The sequence below is a fragment of the Gorilla gorilla genome, chromosome 5 (assembly GCF_029281585.2).
Source record: "Gorilla gorilla gorilla isolate KB3781 chromosome 5, NHGRI_mGorGor1-v2.1_pri, whole genome shotgun sequence".
Taxonomy (NCBI): Eukaryota; Metazoa; Chordata; class Mammalia; order Primates; family Hominidae; genus Gorilla; species Gorilla gorilla.
Genome location: NC_073229.2, coordinates 132691453 through 132715124, shown reverse-complemented (window position 1 = coordinate 132715124; position 23672 = coordinate 132691453). Strand labels below are relative to the sequence as shown.

The 23672-nt window shown below is 42.8% G+C and overlaps 1 protein-coding gene across 3 annotated transcripts in view; it reads right to left on the bottom strand.

The window, feature by feature from the left end:
- Positions 1–14490: 14490 nt before the first annotated feature.
- The window catches only part of AFG1L (AFG1 like ATPase), a 238672-nt gene continuing 229490 nt past the window's right edge, over positions 14491–23672 (bottom strand). The window contains exons 13-16 of one of the 3 annotated variants that reach the window (XR_010134338.1): positions 22979–23103; positions 21843–22094; positions 19434–19572; positions 14491–18754 (exon numbers count right to left, since the gene is read on the bottom strand). Coding sequence is in view for 2 of the 3 variants with exons in the window: in XM_055390724.2 (XP_055246699.1) it covers positions 22058–22094; positions 22979–23103 (162 nt within the window). In the remaining variant the exon portion in view is untranslated. Of the gene's footprint in view, positions 23104–23672 lie in introns of all 3 variants that reach the window. The other 2 variants (XM_055390724.2, XM_004044494.4) reach the window with 2 other exon arrangements.

Sequence of the window (23672 nt, the reverse complement as noted above, 5' to 3'; positions counted from 1 at the left end):
CTCTATACGAGGCTATGCTAATGTCAGGAGTTGAGGTCCTAAGGTAAGAGAATGGGTCCATCATCTTGCTTTTGTCCGGTCTGGCTCCCCTAGGGTAGGGGGTGGGGGGCTCATTGCAGCAGCTGCTGGCCTATCAGGCTGCAGTTTTATTATGGTAATCCCCCACCTCCCCTTTCTTCCCCTCCTCTCTCCTCAGTAGTCCTCAGTTATTTAGCACTGAACACTTCCAGAGGAACCCTGCGGAGAAGGCATTCTGTCAAGTGCCAGGTCCCTGTCTGCCCCATGCATGCCGTGCTAATGTCAAGGCTGTGAAGCTAAGCCCTATGTAGGCCCATTCTTTAAAAACCAGATGGTGGAGTTCTTCGGGGAAGGGATGTGTCTTAGCCTTTTTCCCTTCTGGGTTTCCTGGAGCTGTTACAACAGCTCTGCCAGTGGCCTCCAAACATTGCCTGAGATTGAGAAACCATACCTCACACAACCATGTGCTACTATTTTTGAATGGTATTTATATGCCTTATAAATATTTATCATTATGAATTTTTCTCAATCAATGGGTAAAAGCAATCATGGGAGATGCCTTGAAACCGTCTGACATTAAAAAGGGCTATCTTGTTTACAAAAGTTGGGCAAAACTATCAATGGCTCTTTTTTTTTCCTGACTGCCGATTAGTCCATGCCCATATCCCTGGCTTCCTTTTCTTTGGGGATGAGGCTAAGGAAAAAAATGCCAGCACTTTTGCATCAGCAAGGGAATTCTACCCTAATAGAGAATGGACTTAATGTCTTTGTAGTTCTGCCTTCCTTGACCTATAACTGTTGTCACAGGAAAGATTAACATTGGAGAAAAATATCCCTTTTAAAAAAGAGACGAGCTATATAATAAAGCTTAATATTTATTCTGAGTTTTATAACCACCACCATCACCCTATTCTAATCTTGCATAGCTTAAAAAAATTGAATAGTTGCTGAAAAGGGATTCACCTCAGGGATGAGACCCAAGGTTGGAGCATCTTTCTCCTGAAGGGATGATGTTTCACAACAATCTTGGGAGGTGAAACTGGGTCTTGTCAATGGAGGCCTCAGTGGTATTTGCACCATTGTTTTGCCTGAGTGAACCCTACAGTTAACCAGGGTGGATTGGTCCACTTTGCAACCTGAGCCACATGTTATCCTAATACTGCTAATACCCCTGGCTACTGCTGTACTTGCTAGAATCATCTGCAGATGCTGTTTGACATCTCTCCACAGGGGTCCCTGTGGATCATCATTAATCCCCTTGCTGTGGGCTCCCCACTCCTGCTGCTACCAGCTGCCATTGTCCCCTGGATCTTTGCAAAATGGCCAGTGTCAGGGCACCCCTGTGTGCATTCAGCCACATGGCGGGAGGCAGCAATTTGTGCTGCAAGCCAGCAGCTGGGCTGTGCATTGGACTGTAGCCCTCTTCAGGCTTCCAGTGTACTTCTAGAAGGTGCCTCCGCCAGTGCCTCCCTTGTTGCAAAGTTGTTTTGACCAATGACATGCCTTCACTTTCATTCTGTTCCTTAGGTTCCTTTCCTTTGAACCACCAAACTTTCTCCAAGTGCTCATTCCAGAAAACATTGCTGTTGAAGAAGGGCGTGTTTTCAGGTCAGGTTTTCTGGTTTTCCCAAGGGCCAGTCTGAGGCTGTCCCTGACTGCACCTGGAGAACCAGATCCCTTGACTCCCATTCGAGGCCTGAGCACTCTGCCACCTGCTCCAAGGGCTTTCATCATAGTAACTGTAGCATCTCCTACCATTTGTTTTTAATCTTACCTCCTATCTGCCATGTGTAAGATATTTGGAGGGACAGTATGGGAACAGAAAGACCTTTGGTGAAGTCTCAAGAATTTCCTGATTAAAATGAAAACATACATTGACTCCAGTTACATTGCTCATCTCACAGCTTAATATTCCAAGAAATAACCATGATATTTGTAAAACAGGATGAAGTTACCCACTAGAAGGAGAAAGAAGCCAAAACTGGTCAACCAGCTGGCCTGAGACAGTGCCTACTCGGCATGCTTCTAGTATGGTGAGGCACCTCTCAGCCTGTGGACTCCACCTCTCCTTAGTGCAGACACTCAGATATCCTCAGAAAAGGGTGAAATTCAACACGAAGAATGAGGAGGAAACATCTCTAACTTCCACACATGGTATATATACCAAGTCTATTCAGGTCAGAATGAGTGCTTCCACATCATCTCTGCTAAGGGACAGGCATCACTCTCATTTGCAGGTGGGAGAGTGAGGCCGGAGGGTCACACTTGGTTAGAGCAAGGCTGAAATCTCACCTACAGCCCCTGGCTCCAAATCTGTCCCTCCCAGAACCATTCTTACCAAGAAAATATCTTTCTCCATTGACTCTGGTACCTGTCATGGGGCAACTTTTTCTGGTGAGTGTAACTCAGTGGGTGTCATTGTCTTACCCACTGACACAGCAGTCTTTCACAGGGTACTTTTTCATTTTGATAAAGTCCAATTAATCAGTTTTTCCTTGTATGGGTTGTGTTTTAAATGTCAAGTCTAAGAACTCTTTGCCTAGTCATAGATCCTGAATATATTCTTCTATTTTTTCCTAAACAATTACACTTTACATTTAAGTATGTGATTGATTTTTAAGTTAAATTCTGTATGAGATATGAGTTCCAGGTAGAGATTTGTTTACTTTTTGTTGATAGCTATGTTTATCCAGTTGTCCCAGCACCACTTGCTGAAAAGCCTATCCTTCTCCTATTACAATCCTTACATCAGGATTGGAAGCATGTTTAGAGATCACCCCAAGGTTCACAGCTACCACAGTACCAGGGCACTTCATGTGTTCCTTGTGGGGGGTGGTGGTCAGACACACATGGTGCACTGATGCCATTCTTCCTAGAAAAACATCTGTCATCTGTGGCACACAGGGCACTTTGCTCATTTTATCTCTCAGCGGACTTATCACAGTGAGGCAGGTCACAACCAGAACCCCTATTTTGCAGATGCAGAAAGAAAAGGCAGAGGGAAGGAGAAGCAGAAACACACCGTCCCTTCCTATGGGTACATTCACTATCAAATTACACAGCATCTACTTGCTTTGGCCAGTACCTGTATTGCTTTACAGAGAGTTATGGAAAACAAAAAATATTTCTGTACATAGTCACTTACCCAGAAAAGCAAGCTGGCCAGGTGCTGGCTGGTTGTGGTTTCTTTAAGTTGGAGCAGAAGGGCTTTGCCTGAATTTCCTGATCTCCTCCTGCCATCTGGTGGCTGTGAGCTGAGCATATATGCAAATTTCAATCTTCATTTCCTGTACTCCTTACTTCAAACTCCCATGCTCCGTGATCTTCTGAGGTTTGATGAGGGAAGGAGGAAAGGGAGAAAGGTGAAGATAAAGGGAGAGGGGAGAGACGAAAGGGAAAAGAGAGAGAAGGAGGGAGAGGGAGGAGAAAGAGGAGGAAAAGGAGGAGAGAAAATGTAAAAGGCACGTACCTGCGGCTTTCATTGTATGTTCTTCCTTAGGTCCCCTCACCCTCCATTCAGCTACAGGGAACCGTCAGTGTATGGTGCAGACGAGCCATTCAGTCCCATTGACATTTTGTGGAGTGCCTGCTGGGTGTTGGACACTACGCTAAGGGTTGGTCTGCAAAATGGGTACTTAAAAGATCCACTGCTCTAGAGTAGTTTATCAACATTCATTTTAGACGGTATTTTATTATCCTGAAAAGCAAGGTACTGTTTCAACACACAGCAGTCTTTCACAGGGCACTTTTTCATTTTGATAAAGTCCAATTAATCAGTTTTTCCTTGTATGGGTTGTGTTTTAAACGTCAAGTCTAAGAACTCTTTGCCTAGTCATAGATCCTGAATATATTCTTCTATTTTTTCCTAAACAATTACACTTTACATTTAAGTATGTGATTGATTTTTAAGTTAAATTCTGTATGAGATATGAGTTCCAGGTAGAGATTTGTTTACTTTTTGTTGATAGCTATGTTTATCCAGTTGTCCCAGCACCACTTGTTGAAAAGCCTATCCTTCTCCTATTGAACTGCTTTTACAACTTTCTAAAAATCAGTTGGACATATCTGTGTAGGTCTATTTTCCAGTTCTCTATTCTGCTCCATTAATCTCTGTGACCATCCCTTCACCAAAACCACACAGTCTTCATTACTATAGTTATAAGTCTTAAAATTGGGTAGAGTGATTACTCTCACTTTATTTTTATTTTTCAATAGTTTTACCTTTTTTAGCTTTTTGTTTGCTTTTCTATGTAATTTTTATTTTTCTTTTAAGATGGCATCTTGCTCTGTTACTCAGGCTGAAGTACAGCTTCATGATTATAGCTCAGCACAGCCTCAAACACCCAGGCTCAAGTGATCCTCCTCCCTCAGCCTCCTGAGGAGCTGGGACTGCAGGCATGTGCCAATATGGTAGACTAATTTTTTAAAAAATTTTGTAGAGATGGGGGTCTTACTAAGTTGTCCAAGCTAGTCTCAAACTCCTGGCTTCAAATGATCCTCCCACCTTGGCCTCCCAACTATGTAAATTTTATAATAATCTTGTCCAGATATATAAACAATCTTGCTGGGATTTTGATAGGAATTGCATTAATTTTATATATCAATTTTGGAATTGTCATCTCTGCTATGTTGAGTCTTCTATTCTATTTTTTAAATTATTTTATTTTATTTTTTGAGGCAAAGACTTGTTCTGTTGCCCAGGCTGGAGTGCAGTGGCACAATCACAGCTCACTGCAGCCTTGACCTCCCAGGCTTGAGGAATCCTCCTACCTCAGCCTCCAGAGCAGCTGGGAATACAGGCACATGCCACCATGCCCAGCTAATTTAAAAAATATATATTTTTTTGTAGAAATGGAGGTCTCTGTATGTTGTGCAGGCTGGTCTTGAACTCCTGGGCTCAAGTGATCCTCCTGCCTCGGCTCCCTACAGTACTGAGATTACAGGATTACAGATGCCCAGCCAAGTCTTCTAATCTATAAATATGGTATGTCTTTCCATTCATTTAGATCTTTTATCATTAGTATTTTATAGTTTTCAGCATACGAATCATGTACATGTTTTGTTAGATTTGGACCAAAGTACTTTTTCTTTTTCTTTCTTTGGCAATTGTAAATGGTATCATATTTTTAAGTTGAGTATCCATGTATTCATTGTCAATATATAGAAAGACACTTAACTTTTGTATGTCTATCTTGTATCCTATGACTTTGCTGAATTTATTAGTTTTAGAAACTTTTTGTAGACTTTTTTCAATTTCCTACATAGACAATAATAGCACTTGCAAATAGGGATAGGTTTTTTATTTTTGTTCTTTCTTTCTGATCTGTTTGTGTTTTCTTGCCTTATCGCACAAGCTAGAACCTCAACTCTACTATACTGAATAAGAGTTAAAAGAATAGACATCCTGGTCTTAGATTGGACCAGCCCTGCATCCTGAAATACACTGTTCTTGATGATGGTGTATAATTATTTTTATATATAGCTAAATTATATTTGCTAATATTTTGCTGAGGATTTTTGTATCTACACTAATGAGGGATATTGATCTTTGGCTTTATTTTTTCATACTGTCTTTGGTTTGTGTATCATAGTAATTCTAGCTTCATAAAATGAATTGAGAAGTGTTACCTCTGGAAGAGATTGAGATTTTCTGAAAGACATTGAGTAGAACTTGGTGTTACTTCTTTTTTGAACATTTGATAGGATTCTCTAGTGAGATCACCTGGGATTGGAGACTTCTTTTTTTGGAAAGTTTTTAGTTAGTGATTTAATTTCCCTAATAGTTATAGGGCTATTCAAATTATCTGTTTCATATTTGGTGAGTTTCAGTGGTTTGTGCTTTTCAAGGAATAAATCCATTTCATTTAAGTTGTGAAATTTATGTGTGTACAGATGTTCAGTCTTTTTTTTATTATCCTTTTGTGTGCAGATGTGGGAGTTTTAAAATAAATAATACCTAATATAATTTTTGGCTAAAAATCACATCATGATGCAACATTTCCAGAGATGCTCAGATGTTCTCTTTCTAGCAGCAGTCACAGATGTTATAAGGGCCCTTCTTTCTCACTCTTGTTAAAAAACATCACCCGGCCAGGTGTGGTGGCTCATGCCTGTAATCCCAGCACTTTGGGAGGCTGAGGCGGGCAGATCACTTGAAGTCAGGAGTTCAAGACCAGCCTGACCAACATGAAGAAACTCCATCTCTACTAAAAATACAAAATTAGCTGGGCGTTGTGGCGCATGCCTGTAATCCCAGCTACTCAGGAGGCTGAGGCAGGAGAATCACTTGAACCTGGAAGGCGGAGGTTGCTGTGAGCCAAGATCATGCCATTGCACTCCAGCCTGAGCAACAAGAGCACAACTCTGTCTCAAAAATAAATAAATAAATAAATAAATAACATCACCCATACCTTGAAAGTACTAATTTTTAAAATACTTGTAGTAGCATACTAGTGAACTACTTCCTATAGGATAGGTCGGCAAATTTAGGACAATCAAGGATTTTAAAAATTGTTTTTCAAAGAAAGTGCATAATTCATCTTTAAGTCCAACAATTCATTTATACACTGCCATGAGCAATCCAAAACCCTTTATGTGGTACAAAAGATTGTCATGGCCACCCCTACCCCCACCATTTCATTTACAAAATACTGTAAAGATTCTGCTATAAAGATCTTGTGCCTTCTGTAAAAGTTAATGGGAAAGAAAAAAGTTTAAAAAAATTTCTTAAAGTCTTGTCTTTATAAAATTACTTATGTCCATAACATCTTGTAGCACGTAAACTAGTGTGAGGTGACTCACTGTGGGTGAGTGCACAAGTGACGATGCCATCCTCAAGCCCTCAGCATTATGAATGCCACGTCTCCTTGGGGATGAAAGGTGTTAGACCATGGCTGGCTCACAATGGACACAGAGAGGTGCTAAGGACCATCCAGATGGCAAAAATGAGTAAAACAATTTTTATTTCTAATTTTTCAGATCACTAATACAACAAAATAGAATTTCTTGTGCTTTCTTCCTGCTGGGTACCCGTGGTCGTCAAGTGCTCTGTGGTGTGCCCCTCCTGCCTCAGTTTGGCAACCACTGCCCCACACTGGTACTGTCAGTGTGCTGGCCTTGCCTGCCTGCCTACCCCCACCACCAGAGATTTCTAAGCTTCTTAAGAGCAACAGCTGTGCCTTGTCCTTCTTATCCCTCCCAAGCGCCTAACCCAGGGTGAGCAAAACTCAGCTGCTCCATGACACTGGCTTCACGAACTGCCTGTGAACAGCCAATAAGCTCTATAATTTGCAGATACCCATTCGGACCCAGCATAGGTGGGACACAGTGAAGAATAAAGCCCAGATCCCATTCCTGAGGCTGCCTGAGGTACTGGGATGAGGGAAGTGTTTGCAAGACATGCCATACAGTCCAGGGTAGAGAGAAGCAAGAGCTGCTGGAGAAATACTCACAGAGTGCTGTGGGAGACTGGAGTCAAAGACGCTTACTGCTGGTTCATGCTGACTAGGACTGAGAAAGGCTTCCTGGAGGAGGTGGCATTCTGCTCAGTGGTACAGGCTTTTGTATTATGGCAGCAAGAGGAAAAGGACCAACAAAAGGTGATAAGGTGAAGTTTTGGAGATGCCATCAAAGAGGGACACCCATCAGGGGAAAGTACAAAGGGAGGAGGAAGGGTGAAGGCCTCACCAGATCGCTCTCAAGGACAAACAAAAATCCACAGGTGGTGGCCTGGGATGTGGCAGTAGCACCCGCTACAATATTCCAGATACATTGGGTTTTTAATAATACTTTTTACCCAGCTGGGGAAAAAAGCCATTAGTTGCCAACTCACAGATGTTCTTCCTGTTCCTCCCATACCCCAAACACAGCCCTGCCTTTGGGCCCTTGTGCCAGCTTCCCTCTGACTAGAATGCTCTGCCCCGAGGGTCACCCAGCTGGGCCCCATGCCCTGCAGGGCTCCACACGAAAGCTGTCTCCTCAGAGGCCTTCTCTGACCTTCTGATCCCAGGGCACCCTGGGCACTTTCCAGCACAGCACCCGTCTTCATTTTTGTCTCAGTCCTAAACACACCCTGTTGTTGTCTCATTTATTTTTATGGTGATTTGTTTACTGTCTGTCTCCCCCACTCCACCCACCACCTCCACAGACTATAAGGGTCAGGGATGCTGTGATCACTGACCATAAAAATGGAGTGAGTGGCTTCACCCTGGTCCTCTTAAAGTACTTTGTTATAAAGTCTAGTTTGATGAAATGGCCTCACTTGAGATGACCTCAAAACCACTTAATGGAAAAGGAGAGAGGGAGAGTGAGACAGAAATATAAAAGAGTTGGATTGCTCTAGTGAAATTTGATGTGTGAGGTTACCACGCAGTTTTAGTTTAATGCCTGTTTCAGTCTACTTTGCCTCATTTCTCTAGCTTCAGTTAAAAAAAAACAAAACAAAACAAACAAAAACTTACTGTGCTTCATGTATCAAAGCTGCCTTAAGTTGTCAGAGAACAGTGATCAAACTAATAAATATATTTAAAATACTTTGGGGATATAACATCAATTATTTGATTTCTCAAACAATTTTATTAGGCCAGACTCGGTGGCTCATGCCTGTCATCCCAGCACTTTGGGAGGCCAAGGCTGGAGGATCACTTGAGCCCAGGAGTTTGAGACCAGCCTGGGCAACATAGGGAGACCCTGTCTCTACAAAATCAAAAAAAAAAAAAAAAAAAAAGTAGCCGGCCCTGCCTCCCTGTAATCCCAGTACTTTGGGAGGCTAAGGCGGGTGGATCACCTGAAGTCAGGAGTTCACGACCAGCCTGACTAACATGGTGAAACCCCGTCTCTACTAAATACAAAAAAATTAGCTGGGTGTGGTGGCACATGCCTGTAATCCGAGCTAATTGGGAGGCTGAGACAAGAGAATGGCTTGGACCTGGGAGGTAGAGGTTGCAGTGAGCCGAGATGGCACCATTGCACTCTAGCTTGGGCAACAAGAGCAAAACTCCATCTCAAAAAAAAAAAAAAAAAAAAAATTAGCCAGGCATGGTGATGTGTGTCTGTAGTCCCAGCTGCTTGAGAGGCTGAAGTGGGAGGATCACTTGAGCCCAGGAGGTTGGGCTTGAGCTTGCAACGAGTCATGATCATGCCACTGTACTCCAGCTTGGGTGACACAGTGAGACCCTGTCTCAAAAAAAAAAAAAAGCCTTCTTTAGGAAGGTTAAATGTTACTCAATATTAAGTCCTTGTTTCCTAATCTTAGTTAATCATTAGGTTCACTGATGACACTTATTTTAAAAGTACAGTTTTTTGGGCCTCTCCAAAGAAGATCCAAGTTCAATAAGTTTGGCATGGGGCTGAATAGTCTGTATTAGCTTCCCAGGTGGTTCTGATGGTTCACTAGGTTTGGGGAACAATGTAGGAAGTCATCCTTAATTATCATCCAGCAAACAGTATCAATGGCGAACTCTACTTGCATGAGAGCTCAATAGTGTGAAGAAAATAGTGTTAAAGAAGTGAACATTTTTGCTGAGAATGTGCTGATTATAATGTTCTGATATGTAATGTAATGACATATTTGGTCAGATTCTCCCAATGAATGATGATGTCCAGAACATGCCGGCACCTCAGGGTGCCCTCTTCAGGAGCCTCTTGGGTGGCCGAGGACCCCCAGTCCTCCCTACCTGAGAGGAGGGTCGTACAGGTCACCCTCAGTACTTCCAACCGCAGCAACTCAGCCTTTGGAAAAACCAACACCCTGACTTTGTTAATCTTCCAGAGAGCAGGCGAGCACCAAGACCCTGGGAGAGGCTGCCGCACACACATGAGGAGGGACCAGAGCTCAGGTGTCTGAACTTGTGGTCATGAGCCCCTGGAGAATCTATGCAAAACCTCAGCAGATTTTTGTGCAGAACTTGGTTACAGTGGAGATTTCTGAGCATTCATCCTCAGCTTCTTGGTGGAGCCCATGACAACAAAAGGTTAGGGCCTCAGCTTAGAGAATGAGTTCACGTCACCAAGCGCAGATTATCCTCGGCCCTTTGCAGTCTGTCTCACAGGAGAAGGTTTGCACTGGGAGGAGGACCTAAAGCCCACCCTCCATTCTGCTTCATGTAGGCAGAGGGAGCAGAAGGCACACGTGCAAACATGAAGGGCCGTGAGTGCTGCGCAGAGAAGCCGGAAGGTGAAGGCCAAGCTACCCCAGGCCAGGGTCCAAGAATAGGAGTGGAGGAGTGACATCTGGCCATCATCTGTGCCTCTGAGCCCCTAGCAGGTTCCTCAGGGCTGCCTCTACTCATCTTCCAGTTGGAACTGAAATGCCAGCCTGAAGAATGGGAGCCTGTGACCCAGCATCTCTCTCAGAACAGGAAGGGGGTTTGAGGACAATCGTAGATAACAATTGCTGGCTAATGAATGAATGCGCAGTGCTGGGCACTGTGAATAATGATCTCTGATGCCCACAGTACCCTGCAAGGTTGGTATTCTTTCCCCCATTTTACGAATGGGGAGATGAAGGTTGAGCAACTTTGGCTAACACACCAGGTCACACAGCAGGTATTTAACCCGGGTCTGAATCCAAATGAAGCTGGGTGAGTGAGGAAGCCGAGCTCCATACTAACTGGGGTTTGCCCATCATGGAGCTGAGAACCTAGCCGGCCTCTCTTGATCCCAGTCCAGACCCTTCTGCCACATGTGGAGCTTGGAAAGAATGAATGAACACAGAAAGCAGGTTCGGCTCTGCAGAGGATGTAAATAGGGGCAGATGCAGGCTGTCAAGTAAAGAACAGGCTGAGGACACCCTCCCTGCCCCCTGCCCCCTGGGGCATAAATTCTAGCCTTCAGGCACAGTTGAAGGGGACTGAAACTCAGTGGCACAAACTGGGGACAAACCAGAGCCTTGGAGGAGAAAGCCTTCCCCAAACCAAGCATCAAGGTGGGTCTAGAGAGCACACACAGGCTGCAGATTCAGTTCAGTCTAAATAAGGACGGTGCCCTGGGTCACAGCAAGAAGAGGGACCTGCCTTTAGCTGTCATCAGGTTGCCGTGGGGCCCTCTAACTTATGCTATGACAAGAGCTCTGAGTGCCAATATTCTGCCTGCTCCTTCTCCATCTCCATGAAGGAGTCCCCTCCCAACCACCACAGCAAATCCTCTCTTCCTTCCTCTTTCTTTCTCTCTCTCTTCTTTCTTCATCTTTTTTCTTTTCTTTCCTTTTCTTTTCTTTCTTCTTTCCTTCCTTCCTTTTCCTTCCTTCCTCCCTCTTTCTTTTCCTTCCTTCCTTCCTTCCTCCCTCTTTCTTTTCCTTCCTTCCTTTCCTTCCTTCCTTCCTCCTTTTCCTTCCTTCCTTCCTTTCTCTTTCTTTTTCTCTTTCTCCCTTCCCCTTCCCCTTCCTTCCTCTCTCTCTCTCTCTCTCTCTTCCTTTCTTTCATTGATAAAGAGTCTCGCTCTGTCACCCAGGCTGGAGTGCAGTGGTGCCATCTCAGCTCACTGCAACTTCCACCTCCCAGGCTCAAGCAATTCTCCTGCCTCAGCCTCCTGAGTAGCTGGGATTACAGGTGTGCACCAGCACGCCCGGCTAATTTTTGTATTTTTTGTAGAGACAGGGTTTTACCGTGTTGCCCAGGCTGGACTCTTGAGCTCAGGTGATCCGCCCGCCTTGGCCTCCCCAAGTGCTGGGATTACAGGCATGAGCCACTGCACGTGGCCCCTTCTCTTCCTTATTCCCCACATGTAACTATGGGCTACAAAGTGGTGATGGTAAGGTGGGAGTTTAGCTCATCCATACATCAGCTGTCTATTTTGCCCTGGACTTAAAGTTGCTTTGTCATGGCTTGAGCATTATTTTTGTGCTGTTAAATCTAATTATGTCAGTACCACAAAAGCATAAGCAATTATTTTTAATTCTACAAACTATGTTGCTCTAATCAATAGAAATCAACTGATACTTCTTTAGCAATTGAATTTAATATTCTGCCTTTTCAAAGTTTGGTTAAAATATGATAGGTTATTAGTGCAAAATGAGGGACACATTTTGATGATAGCAGCAGTTTTTACACTGTGCACCCTGAATTTTGGGTTCTAAAGGGGAATTGTTATGTCTTGAAGGACCAAATTATGTCTAATTTCTCTCTGAACATTCAGAAGAATAACATTCATTATAGCTCCCTCTTCTGAATTGCCAGAGCACTTTGTAATTTCTCGTTGTATGGATGACACTCGGCCCTGCACTGGTGCTCTCTCAACTCTTTTCATCTCCTGGAGACTAGGGATGGGTTTTGTTATTCTGCATCTCTCCTCCCCAGCACAGTGTTTGTCCCTCGGTCCTTTCTATGCCTTTTACCACATTTCCTGGCTGACTTGAGTGCCCTGGTCTTCCCAGGATACCTGGGCAAGGCTCTTCCTTGACACCACATTATGTCTGTGTGTTGTCCCTAAAAGATTACAAGCCTGTCATGGTGAGGGAGTTTGTCTCATTATTCTCAGTGTGCCCGGCTCCTGGCACAGAGTAGACAGCAAGTAAATGATGAATGAATGAATGAATGGTGAATATCTGTAGACCTTTTTTTTTTTTGGCCAGAGTCTCACTCTATCACCCAGACTGCAGTGCAGTGACATGATCTCGGCTCACTGCAGCCTCCACCTCCTGGGTTCAAGCAATTCTAGTGCCTCAGCCTCCCGAGTAGCTGAGATCACAGACATGCGCCACCATGCCCAGCTAATTTTTGTATTTTGAGTAGAGACAGGGTTTTGCCATGTCGGCGAGGCTGGTCTTGAACTCCTGGCCTCAAGTGATCCACCTGCCTAGGCCTCCCAAAGTGCTGGGATTACAGGCGTGAGTCATCGTGCCCAGCCCTGTACACTATTTTTCATAGCTTGATAATTCACATACCATAAAATCCAACCATGTAAGGCACACAGTTCAGCGATTTTTAGTCTAGTCACAGAGTTGCGTGATCACCACTACAATCTAATTTCAGATGTTTTCATTACCCCTAAAAGAAATCTTGTACCCATTAGCAATTATTCCTCATTCCTGCCCTCACCCCCAGGCCCTACTCTTTATCGCTATAGATTTGCCTACTTGACATATCATACACATGGAGCCATACATATGTGTGCCCTTCATGATTGGCTTCTTTCACTGAGAATAATGTTTTCAAGGTCCATCCTTGTAGCAGCACGTATCAGGACTTCATTTTCGTTGCTGGATACTACTACTTTGTATGTAATGCCACATCATATTTATCCATTCATCAGGTAGTGGCCATTTGGGTTTTCACTTTGGGGCGAATATAATAATCTTTTGCAAACATTCATGTACAAGTTCTTGTGCGGATATATATTTTTATTTCTCTTAGGTATCTAGGAGTAGAATTGCTAGATGCTTAATATTTTGAGGAGCTGCCAAACTGTTTTCCAAAGCTATGCCATTTTACATTTTCATCAGCAGCATATGAGTTCCAATTTCTTCATATCCTTGCCAGCCTTTTTTATTCTCCATCTCTTTGATTCTAACCATCCTAGTAGTGTGAAGTGGTGTCTCACAGTGATTTTGATTTGCATTTCCCTAATGAGTCATGATACTGAGCATCTTTTCGTGTGTGTATGGGCCATCTGTATACACCGTTTGATCAAACTATAAATCATCAGAGCTTCACAGAAATAAAGGTCTTAGATGAGGCCCAAAGAGTAACATTAAGTGACTTACCCAAAGTTATGTGCATGAGATTATATATGGTTAGTAGCAGTACAGGATCTCAGATACACTCCTGACTCCTCATGGTGCTCTGTTCTTCCCACCTGCCCCTTCTCTCAGGATGCCTCTGGATCCCCACCTGCTGGAGGAATGAAAGGCTGGATTCCTTATGGGTCAAGGTAAGCATGTGCCTTGGCACTGCTTGATTTTATGCCCTGCCTATTCTTCTTTGGTTAGATTGATTTCAACTCTGAAAATGGTTTTCTATGGATGCAGACTTCATATGTGAACAAATGGTTTTTATAATTTGCATCTGCTTAGAGTTTTAAACAACTGACGGCTCAAGTCCAAGCCCTAAAGAATTGGAAGCAGCTTTCTTGGCCATTTGAGTATCAAAGTCAGGTTTAAAGTCATCGGATACATTTAAACCTGTCTACCTAATATTTTCACTGTGACCCAAAAAACACAAAACCCAAGTAAGACAGTATTTAAAGTTAAGGGATGCAGGGGGGTTCTTCTTGGGGCAGTTATAGCATATGTGTGAATGTTGAGGTTTGGGGCAATAGAGAGATGTGTTGCTATTGCTAAGCCCTCCAGAGGCAAGCCACATGGGTCTGGAGATGAAGCCAAGGAGAGCAGCCATTCTTAGTGTCAATTCCCAAGGAAGGGTCAGGTCCTCAGACAAGAAACAGACCCTGAAGGGGCTGGCCTGCGGGCCGTCTGGTGTATAGCCAAGACAAGCTGGATTATGCTGCCATAACAAATAACGCCAAAGGTCTCCATGGTTTATTAGAATGTAATTTATTTTTATTTTTTCCCTTATTTCTCCAAGAAAAAAACAGAATGTAATTTTATTTCTTGCTCACACAGCATTTGCCATGGGTAGTTTGGCATTTTCACGTGGTGGCTCAGCCTTCCAGGCAATTTTATCTTGGTTGTCTCTGTCTCAACATGGTATTTCCAGGTTTTCCATGCAAAAGAAAAGAGATCTAAAAGTTCTCAAGCCAGCTAGTAAGAGCTTCACCTTGGAAATGACACGTCACATCACTTCCACTCACTGCCAACTAACTGCTCAGAAATAGTCACATGGCCTTGCCTAACTGCCAAGGGGCCAGAAAGTGTGACCCCACCTGTGTGCTTGGAAAGAGAGAACTGGTTATGGGCAAGTTCTAGCAATGACTGTCATGGAGAAGAGGCTTCTTTTTGGACTCTGCCCTTTCCAGGAAGCACTCAGAGGTATATGTATGTCTGTGAGTATCGTCTTGTGGAGGGGATAGAAGAGGTATCTGGAATCTGGAAGGAGAGCTAGAACAAAGTGGAGATTCATGCTGAAGATGATCACATTAAATTTTATTAGCCATATCATCTAGATTCCAAGTATTTTCTGAATTTATTATCTGTATCCCCAAAATATATATAGATTTTTGAGAGTTTCACTCTGTTGCCCAGGCTGGAGTGCAAAGGCACAGTCTTGGCTCACTACAACCTCCACCTCCTGGATTTAAGTGATTCTCCTGCCTCAGCCTCCCGAGAAGATGGGATTACAGGCACAAACCACCATGCCTGGCTAATTTTCATATTTTTTGTGGATATGGGGTTTCACCATGTTTGCCAGGCAGGTCTTGAATGCCTGGCATCAAGCAATCCACCCACCTCAGCCTCCCAAAGTGCTGGGATTACAAGTATGAGACACTGTGCCCGGCCTGTATCCTCCAAATATTAATGAAGTCTTTCTCTTAGCTGAGAGTTGGAAAACTGAACAGGTGTGGCTCATGCTAGCCTGGTAGACAGTGGAGAAGGTGATCTTAGGTGCAAGCGGGAGCCACATGTTCCAGATGAGGTTAGCCAGTTTTAGAGATTCAAGCTTTAATTTTGATTTAAATTGCTGACTTTTCCTTAAGGAGCAATGTAACCAACCTATAGATTCTCCTATTAAAATAATAACTCTTTTTCTTTTTCTTTTTTCTTTCTTTTCACTCCTGGCTTCAAGTGATCCCCCAACCTTGGCCTCCCAAAGTGTTGGGATTATAGGCGTGAGCCATCATGCCTGGCCAAAATAATGACTTTTTTTTTTTTAAAGCTTTAAACTTCATTATGTCCCACATAGCATCTAGCAGAGTGCCTTGTCATAAGAAGCACTTGACAGTGTTTATTCAATAAACTAAAGAGTGAATCAGAGAAATGAGAACTATCTACTGCATTCCCAAAGGCCAGCTTGTCCTAGGACTCTCTGGAGTCTTATCCCCAGCCCCCAGGTGGATAATGAGAACTGGGAGACTCCAGAACTGATCCAGTCACTGTAGATGAAACCGTAGAAACATGCAGGACAGGCTGAAAGTCCTGGGATCACCTTTGCTCAAACTGCTCCTGTCTTCAGATTGTTGAATTTGCCATTCATTCCAATAACTAACCATTCTCCAAGTCCTGTCCTGCACTGATACTTATCTTGAACCCTTTCTCCATCATGTAACATGATTCTAATGTCTATCCCTTCTTTTCTGTTCCCAACATCACTGGCTCTTGTCGACTGCCAAGGGGCCAGTGGCAGAGTATTAGAGTACTGCAGCTGTGTGAGTGCCTGAGACAGTATCATTGCAAAAGGTGTAGCACTGCCAGAAGATATTTCAGTGTGGAGGATTGGGTTGGGTAACTATTTGAGACACACTGAGTTTAAGCAACATTCAAAAGGAGAGATCCAGTAGGCAATTGGAAGTACAGAACAGGAGACTGGTGGAGTCAGGGATGGGAAGACACACTTGAGAATAACTGGCATCGGCTGGTATTTGTTGCTATGGACATCAAGAAAAGAGTGTGAAAAAGACGTTATGTGTGAAAGTACTTTGTATAATATTGGGTGTTGTTTTTTATAATCACCATTTTTATGTGGATCCAAGAAAGAACTTAGATGGTGAGAAAAGGAAAAGGAACCAGAAGCTTTCAGAGAAGGAGGAGCTGAGACACAGGAGAAGCTAAAGAAGAGAGTTGCAAGGTTGGGGCTGGGCTGGCAAAGTGCTTAGGGCTCAGAGCAGCAGGCAGCAACAAGGATGATGTGAGGCAGTGGCTAGGGGGTCTCAATGGGTAGACTGGCTACCATCTTCTCCTGTATTCAAATTCCCATCCAGCTTGGCCCCACCCTTCCCATGCTTAGCACCCTCTCTCCACTCCAGTTGCCAATACCAGCTCTTACCAGTGGTCTCCAGTGGGCACATGGGAATCCTTCATCCCATTAGCAATAAACTCAGCCTTGTCCAAGTGTGGTCCAGGGACCCTTGAGGGACCTGTGACTCCTAGTGAGTCCATGAGGTCAAAGTCATTTTCCATAAAACCACTAAGACATTATTTACCTTTCTCACTCATTCTCCCACATGCACAGAGTTGATTTTTTCAGGAGCTACATGATGTGTGATATTCCAACAGACTGAATGCAGAGGCAGGTATGAGAATCTGTCTGTATTTTACTAAACCAGACATTGGCAAAAATTTAAAACAATGCCACTTTTCTCACTAACTTGTTTTTTGTTTTGGAAATGCTGTTATTTTTCATAATGCTATTTAGGTAATATTTCATGTGCTTATTGTTATTTTTAAATGAATTAAATATCTAACAATTTCTGTTTGATTTCTAATACTGGTGATTATATATCCCACCCACATAAAAGCTCTTTGGGGTCTGCAAGCATTTTGAAAGTGGAAAGTGGGGCCAGACGTGGTGCTCATGCTTATAATTCCAGCACTTTGGGAGGCCAAGGTGGGAGGATCACTTGAGCCCAGGAGTTCGAGACCAGCCCTGGCAACATAGCCAGAGCCCATCTGTGTTTTTAAAAAAATTTTAAAAATTAGCTCAGCATGGTGGTGCATACCTGTAGTCCCAGCTACTTGGGAGGCTGAGGTGGAAGGATCACTTGAGCCTGGGAGGTCAAGGCTGCAGCGAGCCATGATTGTGCCTGGGTGACAAAGTAGGACACTCTCTCAATTATTGTGAAGATTAAATATTTCAAAGTTTGCCAACCACTGATTCCAGTTCTTTGCCATCACATATGGGGTTGTGCAAAACAACACCCTTGTGCATACCCCTACACCCACATCTTTCCTGTTCTAGCCTCAAGACCCACGACGACTTTAAAATGGGGGCTACTATTATTACTACTACCAGAAGGGCTGCAGAGCACAGGGTTGGGATCCAGAAGACATGTGCTTACTCGATATGCTTGTGAAACCACTTACCCTCCGAGTGCCCCAGTTTCCTCATCGGTAGTAGGATAATCGCATCTCCCTTGCAGAATTTGCTGTGGACGACGGATATGGTAGGAGCAAACGATCCTTCCGCCTTGGCCTCCTTAAGTGCTTTCTAAACTAGGAAGTGCTGCGTGGTTACCTATTTTGACGTTGTTAGTGTGGGTGGAGAAGAAAGGCAGAGGAGCCTTGGTCTCCAGGGAGGAGAGGGGTGGGCTCTGGGAGGTGCTTTTGTGTGTGCCAGTGTGCTGATGACCTGGGCTCCAGGAATCATAGCAACAGCCTCTGCTCCCTGGAAAGTGCCGTGGTCTCTGCATCAGGCGCCCAGAGTCAGGACCCAGCTGCAGGCAGGGCTCTCTGTGCGTACCGGCTGTGTAGTCACAGGCAAGAGCTCCACGGCCTGCCTGATTGGCGGTGATCAACCCTGCTGCACCTTAGAATCTTACAAGGAACATTAACAAGTGCTGATGCTGGGGCCCCACATCTGACCCACCATATCTGACCCTGGAGGTGGACCTAGGCCTAGGAATGTGTAACCTTGAGAACCACTGGCCTTTTTTTTCTCCTGTCAGTTCATCCTACTGACCACAAGATGGTGCCCTCTTTCTGGGAAATCTTTGATGTTCACCAAACAAGCAACAATTCATTTTCTGTATTAATCCTGAAAACACGGATTTGAATTTAACAATCTTCTCCAGCATCTCATTAAGCCAGACCCGTGTGCTTTTGGTGTCTAGCCATTTAATGCGTATCTTTTCCCTTCTGTTAGAAACCAGTGGGTTGGAATGTGTCTTCTGTTTTGCATTCCTCAAAAGGCTATAACACAAAGCAGAAAGTAGGATTTATGATCATAATCATTAGTATCAATAACAACTGATGTTCGTTTAATCCTTTGCCATTTGCAAAGCGCTTTTCACCAACAATCCTCATAGTAACTCTATGAAATGGGCATTATGATTCCCATTTATAAGATGACACAACTGAGGCTCAGAGCACTATCTTGGTCGAGGTCACAAAACAATAATTAGCAGAACTGAATTTTCCAGTGCCAGATCTCAAGCCCTTCCCACTGCATCATTAGAGACCAGCAATCAACCACCGGGAACCCAGAAAGTACAGCCCTGAGACGGGAAAATTCTCGGGACGACATCCGGAAAGCCCCCTAGGCAAGCAGGTAAGACAGACTGATGGCTCCACGCAGCACAGACGAAAGGCCAGTGGACAGGCATGTTTGACTGGACCGAATGACCAGCTAGGGCAACAGATGTGAGGGTCCTAGTGAGCTGCTGGACTGAGTCAGTAGACACTCGACAAGAGGGCAGATTTTAACATTTGTAATTTTCTGTTCCAGAAAAATGAACTGCTATATGCCAATAGGGAACATTCATCTTAATTCTGACTGTAAAAGAAGTTATAAACTCATTTCCAAAGAAAATCCTTTCCTACCAGCAAGTGACTTCTTTTGAGATTAGTAAATCTAATAAAGGTAACTTACAGACTTGCTGCAAGACAGATTCCCGTAACTGATCAGGAACCCAAATGTCAGGGACCCAGGCGCCCAATCCTTCTGCATGTTTTTAATCTCAGGTAAAGCAGCCGTCAAGTGTAGATTCAAGTTACATGGACCAGCAATACTGTTTTCAGGACAGAGGCAATGAAATGGAAAATTTAATACGTTAGCACTTTGCTAATTTTATTGACTTCAGTTATATCTTAGCAATTTATTAATCTGTTTTAGCTGTTTTCTGTGTCTCAGCTTCCCTGTCTATAAAATGATTATAATGGCACCTATCTCATAAGACTGTTATATGGATCAAAAGAGTTTACTTATAAAGCACATAGAACCATGCCCAGGACACAGAAAACATCATGTGTTTCTTAAATAAATAAATGGATATAAGCACATCCACTTCTTTTACAAGTGAAATTTTAATTTTTTTCAATATTCCAACTAATTTTAAAATTATGTCATTTGCACACTTATAAGTGCAGGAAATATACTTTAAGAAGATAAAAGTATTGCCTTATTATTGAAATTTGAAGTCCCGCTGAAAATGCATAAATTTGATTAAAATAATACTACAGTCTTTTTGGCCTCAGAAATAGGTTAAAAATTACTTAAGTCCATCCTGTTTTTCATCTCAGGATTAGTGATATCAGCAAATAAGCTCATACACTGCCTAAAGAAATATGAGAAGTGATAAGATTTTTCTTTTTCTTCTCTAAAGAAAGTTTTCCTTTTTCTCCGCTTGACCTCTGTTAAGTCTGGGAACTAGTCATCAGTTTGGAGAGCACCCTTGGCACATGATGTTTTCTCCTGACTCTAAAGACATCTCCCCGTCTGTGTTTTGAATTGAGCAGGAGCTTTCCACAGCAGTACTCAGCTCAAACCTCTGTCTCAAAGTATACATTTAAGGCATTTCAAAAAAAGAGCATTTGCTGAGAGACTTCTATGAAGAAAGACTGGAATGCTGAGAATGCAATAGGGGCAGGGCTCAGAAGAAAGACATACAAAGTGAAATGTTGCTCTCCAATCTAGGGGTTGTTTTTCATGTTGGCATTACTTTTCTTTTAGTAGAGCTACCATACTGTTTCCTAGTGATGGCTATTCTTGAAGACTTGGGTTTTTTTCTTGCATGCTATTTTATGAAACAAACTTTGGAGATTTCCAGCCACCATGGAACTCCCTCCCCTCCAGAGATCCAGTCAAAGCCTTCTAGCCCCACTTTCTGCATAAACCCTTCTCCCAGCTCAAAGAGCCTCTTCCACTGCAGCCAATCCCACCAGGCCCCTGGAACTGGGGAAGGAGATTGTGGATTGGGGGCACAGAAGTGGGCACATGCTCTAGTTACTTAGGTGGAGACTGAGCTACAGTTTTTTTCTCAGGGTTTAAGTTCTTTCGTACCAAAATGACATTGTAGGGAAGCTACACTGAGAATTACATAGGCTCCTATGCGTTTGACCAGCACCCCAACTAACATTACGTGATTGTTTCAATGGAAAAATGAAACTTTATTCCCAATATCTGACCTCAGATGAACTTTCATAACATAACTTGACAGGGGGACTCTTCTACATACACTCACACTCAGGGACAGGTCTGTCTATCGGTCATACTGTCCATCTATCTGTCTGTCCCTTCACATGATTTTTTAAAAAATTAAGATACAGAATAATTACCAAAGGAATGTGAAAAGTAAAAAGCTAAGATCTAAAGAATAAAGTTAAACATTTTATATTCACTGAGTTCAAATCAATGGTTCTGTTGTAAATTTATCTTCAACTTCATTCACTGAGTTAAATGAATCAATTTTTAAAACAATCTCTTTTTTTTAAATAGTAAGAGTAAGAGACAGTGTGGTATAAAATATAGTATATGAGTTTTGTAGTTGTAAACTGTGAATCTCAGGTCAAGCTACTTAACTTTCCCAAGACTCAGTTTTCTTATTTTTAAACAGGGGTTATAATATTCACTTTCTAAGACTATTTTTTTTAACTGAGCTAATGTAAATATGTAGCATTCAATCCAGCACAAAGTGGTTATTTCCCATCCTTTCTCCCTATTACGTAACCTCTTTGAAATTACTGTGTTTCACTTCAATAAAAATATCTTTAAACCACATTTCATTTACAGAAGGCTTGATTTAAACTCTTCTCTAGGCTTGGGTACTCATCCATCCACCTGCTTGCCTTAATTAGGTTAATACCTAAAAGAGACTATGTGATGGATTATTGACTAAGAAATTAAATAGGGCCATGCTGTGCCACACTACCCCTGCCAGGAGATGGCTAGAGTGGCCAAGATATAAAAAATAAAAATAATAATAAATAAAAAATAAATAGGTTCAAAGAGCTTACTTATGTTGACCATTGTATTCATTGGACTGACTCACCTATGCCTTACCTTCCCCCAAATGCTTAATTTTCACAAGATTTTGTGGATTTTATATTTTTTCTGTTTTTCACACTCATCCACAGCTGACGATCCACTTTGTGACAATAGTTAGTAAAGCCAGGTTTTACTCAAAGAAGCAAAAAATGAGCTCAGTGAAGGACAAATCAGATTTCCTGTGAAGCAGGCTTGTCAGGCGTTCTTTCCTATTTCCTATTAGGTCCATCTCACGGCAGAGTCGGCGGCAAGGGCGGGGGCAGCATGCTGCAAGGAGAGCAAGTGTCTATAACAGTGGGAAGGAGCCTGCTGTCCACTGGGGTACGGCCGGCCTCATGTGAGCGGGAGTCTCCTCTGCTGTTGGAGTGCCTACGACTCTGACACCTACCCCCCCGCCCACACTCTCTCACTGGTCCCCATTCCTGGCTGCAGAGTTTGTAGCTCTGCCTGCAGATCTGCCTGTTGGCTGGAATTTGACACTTGCTCCTTATTTGATCCCATCATAATTTTCTATTTTTTTTAGAAAACTTTGTGACCACTTGAGATCAAGTCCTGCCTTCTAAACTTGATCTCAGGGTTAAAAACATATTCTTCCATTACATAGAAATCTGAAGGCCTGGGAGATTTACTGTAATTCATAACCAAAAAAAAAAAAAACCCCACATATAAGCCCATATTCTAAAATATTATCCCTTTTAGTTTATATCAGATTGGAAAACTGTCTTTGTTTTGAATTGAAACATAGGGCATTCTTCCCCCATTATAAAAGATGTATTTCTAACATGCCACCACCATGCAGCCAAAGCTTGAAGGTATCCAGATGTCTTGCATTTACTTGTGCATTCAAGGTTCATTCAGGTGGTTTAATGTGAAGCTAAAATGTCTGGTCCTACATTCATCTTCAGGAATGAGATGATTTTAATTTCATGGTGCAGAAATAAGGCCAAATAAGAAAAAGCAGACCTAAAAAATGTTAAGTGTTTAACTTGCTAATCCACTAGATCCTTGAGAGCAATTTTAGATTAAAATGGTCCAGAGGACAAAGTGCATAATTAATGATGAGAAAATGATTCCTTCAAGTCCCACAATAAGGAGTTCTGCCTGCGTTAACCATTTGTCTAGAGTTTTATTTATGCAAAAGTGACAGTTACTTCTTGGTTCTGTCTCCTTCATTCCAGTACTGTTCAGTCTGCATTTCCGTGAGTCGGGAAATTGTGCGCTGAAATGCAAAGATTTCCTCTTCTCCGGTAAACATGGAGAGTCCTTCTGCTGAATCCTGGTTATAAAACAAAGAAATTAAAATAAAGCTATCACAAATGAAAATTTACAGAACCTAAGTACAGGTTTAAAAAAACTTTTTAGGCTTACCAGTTTAGATTATGCCTTTTTTTATAACTTTTTTTTCCATATACAATCTCTTAAATGAGACTAGAGAGTCAACCAATTTAAACTGATAGGCAGTAAACACATCAAATTATCAGAGAGAAAACTTAAAAGGGAAAACTTTCTCCAAAAGTGTACACCAGAAATAAGTAATGGCAAAAAAAAAAAACAAACCAGTAGTTCTGAGAAGCTAGAAAGAGGCTGGTGTAGGCCTCCAGACAGGGTCCCAGTGCCTAAGGGGGAGGCCCTAAGGACAAACCTCTGGAGAGCCTTTTCCAATCCAACCAATGACTAAAGGAGAGCAAATGCAAATAAGCAGTGGGTCTGGGTTCTGGAGAATGTGCCTGGGATCTAAAAGCCAGGGCTGAAAGGCAGGGCTGTTTTTAGTCTTCAGCTGCTGGGACAACTGATCCCACCATCTAGGACCAAATTGGGAAACTCTGTCTCTGTGAGGCTGGTAAC